The following is a 9,976-nucleotide window of genomic DNA, read 5'->3' as shown; positions in this document are numbered from 1 at the left end:
CCAAGTGACGTAAAATCTAGAAGAAATTGTTAAAACTGGAAGTTTGTAACCCATCGAATGAAGAGAACAAAGACTGAAACTTTAGTATATGTCAGTACAAATGTACTTTAAATTAACTATGTAAAACCTTGAATACATTTTTGCATTAAACTTCTTCTTCTAGTTGACCCTAGCTAGGTTTGGACTTTGGCTCATAAAAACTGGTTAAACCCTTAATTAATTAATCATTAATTCTTCTGCCTGAGAGCGCAAGTTTAAAATTCACATAATGACATTGAGCTTACAGTTTCTAAAACCCATGTATTATGAAAGGAATTCAATTATTCGCTTCACAGCTTTTAGTATAAGCAGACGACATCGATTTCATATTCTACTGGTGATATTATTAAATAATATTAATCACGACTGCATCCTACAAACTACCATCACGCCATAGGAGGTCTGACTAGTACATCTTCAAGGCACCAATAAACCAATGCACCTTCCCGCACTTATGTACCAATTGACATTATATCATTGAACCAAAGGATCACTGAGCCACAGTATCACTGTGCACTACATCACTGAACCACTGCCTCACAACCTGACTGCACTACGTCATCAATGAACCACAACACAAATGAAGCACATCATCAATAGACACTATATCAAAGAACCACAGCACCAATTTACACTACGTCAATGAACCACTGAACTCTTTGTCATGCACCAAAGCATCAGCGAACAACCACCACTGTACCACTTGACAAATGGATCACTGCACGAATGAACAACTATGCTAATGAGTCAATAGACCACTATTAGATGCACCACAAAATAAATGCGCCAATGAACTACTGCATCAATAAACCACTGAATTAATGAACCAGTGTACCAGTGGATCACTTCAATATTGGATTACTGCAACAATGGACCACTGCACTAATGGACTGCTCCAACAATGGACCACTACACTAATGGACTACTCCAACAATGGACCAATGAATCAGTGCATCAATGAACAACTGCCAAATGGATAGTTTAAACAGTATTGTGGTACATCGACGATATGATCCCTTGATGGTTGAGGATGGTACGATGCTAAAATAGCACCTTGGAATGTCGACGATGATATGATGCTAAACTTGATGTAGTCTTAATTAATATTGACGATGAGTAAAAATGGAGGTCAGGAATCGACGTGAATTCGGTTATAAACGAGTAATTTGTTTGGGAAAATAAATGGTGCGTTTAATTACAGTCTATATAGAATAGTATAGTGCTCCAAGAAACGTTTACACACATAAATATGTTGATGTAATCAACGACATCACAGACTGTTTTAGAGATATTGGTCAGAAATTGCATTGTTCCGTCTGAGGTTAATAATGACTTGTTTGGATATCTCCGGAATTATCCGATTAACAGTCACGTCAGAAATTCTGTTGAAAATGTCAGGAATTAAGAACAAAAGCCATCTCTTTGAACTCCTTATCGAATATTTCCGAAATAAACTGAAGTTCCCTTCCAATCCAGAGGTTGTTTTGATATAGATTTCCGAAATTTGCCGAAATATTTTCCGATTGTTAAAAAATAAGCTATCTTTTCGTTCTCCTTATCCGAAAAGTAAACTCTTCAGCTTCAAATAAGGAGGCGGTAATTTAGTCTAGTACTTCCAGCTCTCTCATGTTGATACAAGAAATGGTTTCAACTGTTTGTTTTACGATTTTATGGTGTATAAAAACTCATTAAGACTCATAAAACGGGACTGAGGACTGAATAGCATCGATTTGCGATGATATCTCCCTACTTAAAGCCAATGTAGTGTAAAATACCATTAGCTTGAAGTGTTTATGTCCATATACGGTTTTCATTTAGCTAAATGTTGAGTAACTATGTTGAATATTGTGTCTTTCTTCAAACCGAATTACCTGAAGTAGCGGTGTCATGGTTCCTCCGACAGAGTCCGACAGAGTCCGACACTCCGACACTTACCACATAATTCATCATTCCGTGACACTATCCAAAATGAAAATCTGACGAGTGGTACATCTGCACTTAAGAAAGTACTAATTAAGTATTACAGACCTGAAAATTCTAACATCTTGATACTACTAATGAAGTTGCTATCAAAATATAAGTAGCGGCAATTCAATGCTGACATGGATACATTTAGGCTATTGTAACTTTTGTTATTCCTTAATTGACCACAAACTAGACGTCAGGTTTTCCTCATGCACGTGATATAGAGATTAAGTTTTAGTCGCCTTTCCATTATTCGCATCTAGACAGAATTTGGGAAAGCAAGAATTTAGATAATTTCAAATATTCTTTGAATCCTAAAGAATGATTTTCGTTGAGCAGACAAATTGTGTCAAAATCTTTCTTCCATCTTCAGACATCAACTCTCATGAGAATTTAGTATTGATGTCATCTGACAGGAAGTTGACCTTCTGTCTGGAATAGCGACCAGACGAATCGCTCATCTGGCAAACCTGGGGACAAATATATTGCTAAACAAAGGCTAAAACGGGTCTTTGACGAGAAACCTTTGCTCTGTCAAGCAAATACATTTCTTAATAATGATCACAATAAAATGATTTGGTATGAGTAACTTTGTCAGAAATTGGAATACCAGGTATACTGGGCTCTTTACTCAGCAACCATTTCCAGTAAGTGGTCAATTTTAGGCATTCCCAGAGCACTTGCTTAATAAGTCGCAGTTGAAGAAAAATAGAAGCAGGGATTACGCGAGAAATGTCACCGGACAGAATGTAGAAACAATTTGTTTCAATTTTAAGGAAAACTTTTTGAGACTTAAGTTTACGTTCATATGTTGCAAAAATAACATTTGCTTTGTCTTTTCAGAAAAATCAGTGGAAAATGTCTGCTCTGGAACGGTTCGGAAACTTCAACCGACTAATGGAATCATCCTGAGTCCTGGATTCACAGAACATACTGCTTCAGCTTCTAGTCATTGTTATTGGTCCATTGATCCATTTCCAGCCACAAGAGTCAGGGTCATAGTGCATCTAGCATACCATAAAGAATCCATGCCGAACTGCAAACAGAAATTTTTACAGATACAGTTCACGGGGTGTAACGCAGGTCGGATTGAAAAAGGATCGTTTTGCGACATCCGAAAAAATAATTTGGAGATTTTGTCATGTGGAAGTGTCTATATTAGTAGTCTCGTGTCTTCAAATCAGCCGGACTTTTCGGACAAATTTCTAATATCTTATGAAGGTGAGTGGATTATTTCGGAAAAGATATTTATCATTACAAATTCATAGTACCTGGCTTTGTCATTCCAGTCAAATAATCTTCTGCTTACGTCGTTTCGTATGTCTGAAAACATTCCTGTAAGATAGTTTGCCAGACAAGGTAACATACGCCCACTACCAGCTGTCAGAAATGATGACAAAGTCTAAAGAGGCTTAATTATGAATTTTCAAATAATCAAAAGTCTAGATCAAACCTCAAAAACAGTTCATCAAGGTCTCATCGGCGCACAGTGGCAATAACTTTAAAACCGTTCATCCAATTATTATCAATTATCGACTGAGATCTCAACAATATTTTCATCAAGATCGAATAATAACTGTATTCTCTATCTTTACTATAAGCCAAATTTGGGGCGCTGTTACTAAGTCAAGGGCAATAACTCCAAAACTATTCTTGCGAAAATTACCAAAATCGATCTTGACTGAGATCTCATCAATATATACCTGCATACTGTTGGCATACCAAATTCCATAAAAGATGGGTTTCCATATTTTGTAGTGTCAAATTTGATTAATGGTGTTTATAATGAAAATGAATTATAATGTATTATTCTTATTGCATATAATTGAGAGTTTTAACTAATCATAATTGTCCATGTATGTACAGTCTGGATAAACAAAAAAGACTTTTTGACATTTCTTGATGGGTCACTCATTGGAAATCTGCTGGTAATTCTCTTCTTATTTAGCTAATTATGAATTAATTATGGACATGGTATAAGGGAACCCATCTTTAAGATTAGATAAAAAAAAACTACCTACAAAAAATGTGGACGGATGGACGGACAGGGGAGACGGCAATATACGTCCACATTCCACGTGGGCGTATAAAAATGATTAATGCGGTGACCCCTCTTCGTTGTGAAATCATTCGGTAAGGGGTGTATCTATCTTAAAGTAAGTCACGTATTCATTTTATGTAAAATCATTCTGTAGCGCCTTTTTAAAGTGACTTATTCGCCCACTTATCAAAGTAAAATTATTATGTTATGCTACCAATCTTTATGTAAAATCATTCTGTAATGCGCCTCTTTAATCACCCATTTATCTTAGTGAAATAATTCTGTAGTGTGGGTACCCCTCTTTAAAGTGAGTCACTCGCCCATCTATCTAGGTGAAATTATCAGGTCAAAACAAGTCATGTATCTTCTTCTCAACCTGCCATTTTACTATCGATTTTATAAGGAGAAATGGCTAGTCAGTGTTGAATACACCAATCATGCAATCATTACATTGTTAGAACAGTTTAAAGGGAAGCCTCGATTCATTTTTAGTAGTTGGCCACTTCAAGGCACAATACTAAGACGTGTAAAGAACTTTCCAGGAATGTCTATGAATGCAATTCAAAAACCGAAAGAGGAATGGCCTACAAATATTCAACAATATACACCTGTAATCAATACGCATAATGCAGTCGCCATTAGCCCAAATAGACCAAAAAATCCTATCTGATTTGGGATGGTAGCAAAATTCTTTAAACAAGACAGTTTGTCATTCTGTAAAAGCATCACACGAACGATCCATCAGTCTAGCTTGTATTTCTGTCGAAACTAATAATGAGTTCCGTCTTGGCATGAAAGCTGAATGGAATAATTTACAGGATGTTGGGATGACATGGGCGATAATTAAGAAATGATACATTGCCCTGATGCAAATATTTGTCATATCGCACTACAAATCCGGGTTTCCCGCAGTCAGAAATGCAGAACGCAGGGGCTGACATGAAAACAGCGTTCATATATCTGTTTCACGTGTACGAGTGAACTATTGTTTTTATTTTTAATTGTAGACGACTACTAAATTTCCTATCTATAAAGCGACATAACTTATTTATCTTTTGAATATTTTTTATTCTATTATCGAGGTTTGAACCTATCATGAAATATCTATTTTAGTTACCGACGATGCATCGATCAGCACTTTCGATGGTTCTGCTGCAGAAACCTGTGGTAGTTTTATCCAGGTCTCACCGACCAGTATACCGTCCATAGCCTCACAAGAGGTAATTAACACTCCTGATAACACCATCGAGACCAAGTCACAGACTAAAGGTAAATCTTGCTATAATCCTTAAAAGTTTTTTGTTTCTTTTTTTCTACGGATCATTCTAGATATAATGACATGTATAGATAGATACCAGGTATGTTTATCAATTCAGGAGTCAAATACCTTGTTCAAGAGTTTAACATCCATACATTAAAGATCTCCATATTTGGATTAGAGTTTGGAGGATTTGTTACGGGGGTTATTTGTATTGGTATTGCGTATGGGGAAATATAAGGTACTGATCACACACTCTAGTTTTCCGAGGTAAACTCTGTTTGTGCTGCCGATGCCGTAATTCAATTTTACCAATTACTTACATAAGGAGTATAACACTGCTAACATGCTTGCTCAAAGGAAGGATGTCCAAAGTCACGATACTTCATCCATATGTTTGGTTGCTTTTCAGATGAATCACAAATTAAATATAAGAAGCCGATTCATATTTTACGTAAATTAAGTGAGTATATACTTTTTAACTTTGATCACAGACAGAGTTCCTAAAGCCCTGGTTCCCAAACTGGTACATATGAGCAGCTCAAGATGTACTGAAAACTTTCGGATAGGCTCATACCCGTTTTATTTTAACAAATTATGGTATTTAATTCATGGAATATTGACTCATTTCACCATGTAGATGTAGGGTGTACGAATAGACCGAAAAGCCCAGATGATAATGCATTCGCGACTGACATAACAACAACGTGAGCAAATTCTGGAAATGGTACTGATGGAGCCACCCATGCCCGTATTGCAAGAACCTTCGGTTGTTCCAGCTTTACTGTAACAAACTTGATGCAACGTTATAGGCAGACAGATGTCAGGCCGATGCGTAGAACTCTACGTGATGACTTGTATTTGTGTAGTTTACCCGTGGAATCTATTTCTAACAGTGACTTCATCAGCGATCTGATCTGATTGATATTGGATTTGCAACCATTTTCTGTTTCTAGTTTCGTTTACTTATAAATCTGTTCAAAACATTTCAATCCAATCATTTATATTGTATTGTTTTTTATCCCAGGTGTCTTGAAACCGTGGTAAAGTTTCTTTTAGCTTTCATTTTATCAATGTTTTGTTCATACCAATTTTGTATATATTATTTTTCTACTTTCCAGAAATGATGTTTTTGTATATATTTTTTGGACTGGTAATAGTGGCCCTGGTCATTTCCCTAGTCATGGTCATTATCAGGTAAGGATATCTTACACTGTCGTGAAAAAGTAACTTTATAGAACTTTTCAGGTCAGCGAATATGATACTTCAGATGCAAAATCTTAACGATATCAGCGATCAGTTTGGAACTAGGTAATAAATGTCCAATTATCAGTATCTTAGTCAAGACATGTAAACAAAGTAGGCGAAATCATCACTGAATAGGAATAAGAGTCAATTATATAGCTCTAAAAACCATTATCCACCAGCATAAGATAGATAAAAACACAAACACGATATGATGGGATTTTATTGATTTTTCTTGTCGTAAAGTCTTTAGAACGTGTTAGTACTAGTGGGAGATAAGTCTGTTTGATATTGATCTTTTTCAGTTATAAGAGAATGGGACACAGAGGCCGATATCGACGAGATGCCAGTGAAAAAGTCGTCCTCGTTAGGAAGGACGATTCGCCGCCTAGAAACAAGGAAGAAACACCAATGCAGACGATTCGGAACACTAATACTGTAGGGTCAAATGTGTCTAGCTCGACGCCTGACGGAGGAGACGTTTCGCCAACACACTATGATGTTTTAGTGCCCACTAATAGTCCAAACAATACTGTAATAGCAACTATTCACCTTCGTTCCGACGAGGACAAACGTTTGAGCGCCGGAAGTGGTTTTTCAAGCTTTCGGCCTAGCAATAGAAATAGTGACATCAGCAGTGTAAATCCTTATGCATCATATTCTAGTCTGAACTCAAATAACAGTCCGCAATATTACGGACGTACGCCGGCTCCGTCAACGCAACAGTATGTGCACAGTAATGGTCAAAAACGTTACATTAGTCCGGTACGTAATAGTGAACGGCAGCCGTTATTCCGACATTCTGCGTCTCCGGCGACGTCCGACGACGTGGACCATTTTACAATTAATGAAGATGACTATGCTATAGTGAAAAAGCCGATTGTGAATAAAAAGCAGGAAAATGATAGCGATCGTGAACCAACTTACGACAACATACATGATAGAGACGTCGGTCGCTTCCGTCCAACATCGGGGCCTTACGATAAGAACCGGACTTCAACGGAAATTAATTTCCAGTTTCAGCCGCCGAGTCATATTCATGACGACGATTTATGAATGTGGATTATTTCGCATTTGTTTGAGAAAGCGCATAATGAATATTGAGATGGTTTTAGATCAAAGAATCCTCATAACTTAAGATTATCGTATCGAAAATCTGATTGATTAAATAAGGGGTTACAACAGAATCAACCAATCAGAGTTGTTAGTTTTAAATTTTACAACTGTTTGAAAAATTGTGATGTTTCTGACAAGCCAAGTGTTTTTGAACTTGCAATTCTTGCCGGGAATTTACCTCCCGAAATATATATATTATACTCTTATCACTCAAAACTCAAAAGACACATGACTGATTGCATGAACGTAGAAACCTCATAGAATGAATCTGTGTTGTTGTTCTTTAAACGTTCTGGGTAAATCCATTTTGTAAATAAAACGATTCATCTCTTATGGTTTATAGCCTACCTGCCCTACTGAAAAACATTTTGAACCACGACCTAATCCTGCAACCCACTACCTTCAACTCTCAATCACTTAGGGCCACTTGGCGTCAGAAGTGTCATATACTTCGTAACCTTTATTAAATTATGTACAGAGCGACGAACACAATATTGTGATTTCTAGTTATTTTCCCACATCGTCAGCTATACTACACATAAGTAGCCTACATCTGATTTAACGCATTTGCACTACATCATACTAGTACCAAAGTAATGACATTACTACTGTTGTAAGCACATTAGGTAATGGCGTTACTGTTGGACAACATACGAGCACATTTGTCATGGCGTTACTCATTTTCCTTAAGCAACGGTAGATTGTCTAATCTATTCGTTGCTCTCGTGATCCCATATTCTCGTCATTAGAGACTAATAACCTCTCTTGGCAAACCATATGTCAATATTTAGTTTATCCAATCAGGAATCACGTAACAATTGGTGTAAAAGGAAGGTGATTTCAAATGGCCTCCATTGAATTATCCGAAAATGTTGCATTTTCGCACCAACTACCTTTTCGATAATCTATCGATGTGAAACTTGCCGAAGCATTGATTCGCATGCCATTTCAGATAAATATGAATATTCTGTTGTAAAGATTATAGAAGATATTCTTTTCATTTGTCTTCTGAAAACTAGATGTGAGCTGTTTGAAAATTGACACTATATGACATAGAACTCAACCGTGAACTTTGAGCATCAATTATCAGAAAGGAAATTTGTTACTAAAATTTTGTGTCTGGTTATTCCCGCAATAATTTGTTTGAAGGAATCTAATTGGTAGAGAAGTAAACTCTCTGCCAATAAAAATTAACGACGAGAATATGGGTCACCACATATTATAATCATTGAGGTAATGATGTTCTACCACTTACAAACACTAAGATAATTATTCAGTAAATCTAGTACCACATACAAGCACATAGGTTACTGTTGCACCTCATACCAGCGCAAACATTATCGTTACTAGCACACGAGGTCACTCCGGGCGACACTCTTGCACACAATGCAACCTTTGTTCGAATACAAACTAACACATAAAAGTGACCGGTACAGTAACATTTGCTCTTTCTTTCAAAGTTATTTCAGCTATATCATTGTTATGACCGTAATATACGACACTGTCAAATCTTATCGACGAAAATTACTGTTACACACATAAATATCATTTCAAAGTTTTATTATATTTATCTAACTGTCTTACTTATGTTGATATCTTTTTATGGCGCACCAAGAGAGACTTTGACATGCCAATGTATCATTAGATTATTTTGGGTATTAAACCTTGTTTCTCATTTGTCCAGTACTAGAAAAACTTCTGGTCGGTTGGATATGAATCTCACTGTGCAATGAATTCCATCGATAGTTGCAATCGAAAAATTCAAAAATCTCCCTCAGAACATACTGCATGACGTTAACCGTCTTCATACTAGCCCAATCAGGTGTAGAAATGCATGACGTAAAACTCCATTTCATTTCATATAGATAACTGTGTATTCAAATAATCGTGTAACTTATATTCATAAGAGGGGTGTAATATAGGCAATAGTCTGTTCACCAATCCCTTTCATTTTTCGTGTAAATAAAATAATGTTAAGATAAAATAAGATAAATAAAAACGAGTGACCCTCCATATATTGTCTAAGTTATAGTCAAAAGATGATGTAAAACTCGATTTAAATTCGATAATACTTAACACTCATAACAATATGATTGGACATTAAACCGAAGCCCTGTGTCCTACAGACTGTGCACGTTAAAGTAGTATGTAAAACTCATTCATTTCTTATTTTTTCCTTTCGAGGTAAACCCATAATTTTCCACACGTTGCCCTCCATAAAATGTCTTAATAACCGTTCAATAAATGACAATGTCAGCTAAGTGCGTGTCACGGGAAAAAAGGAGTTATTTCAAAACTGGGACTAGCCAATT

The 9,976-nt window shown here is 36.3% G+C and overlaps 1 protein-coding gene across 1 annotated transcript; it reads left to right on the top strand.

Moving 5' to 3' along the window:
- Positions 1–1,011: 1,011 nt before the first annotated feature.
- On the top strand, positions 1,012–7,604 carry LOTGIDRAFT_172729 (hypothetical protein; the record flags this gene model as incomplete). Its single annotated transcript, XM_009049897.1, has 6 exons — positions 1,012–1,072; positions 2,848–3,225; positions 5,159–5,314; positions 5,716–5,766; positions 6,425–6,500; positions 6,854–7,604. 6 exons carry the CDS (start codon positions 1,012–1,014, stop codon positions 7,602–7,604), a joined length of 1,473 nt encoding a protein of 490 aa, XP_009048145.1.
- Between the last annotated feature and the right edge of the window lie 2,372 nt (positions 7,605–9,976).

This window comes from Lottia gigantea, assembly GCF_000327385.1.
Source record: "Lottia gigantea unplaced genomic scaffold LOTGIsca_140, whole genome shotgun sequence".
Classification (NCBI taxonomy): domain Eukaryota; kingdom Metazoa; phylum Mollusca; class Gastropoda; family Lottiidae; genus Lottia; species Lottia gigantea.
Note: the sequence above shows the minus strand (reverse complement) of the source record. Positions and strands in the feature narration are given on the sequence as shown.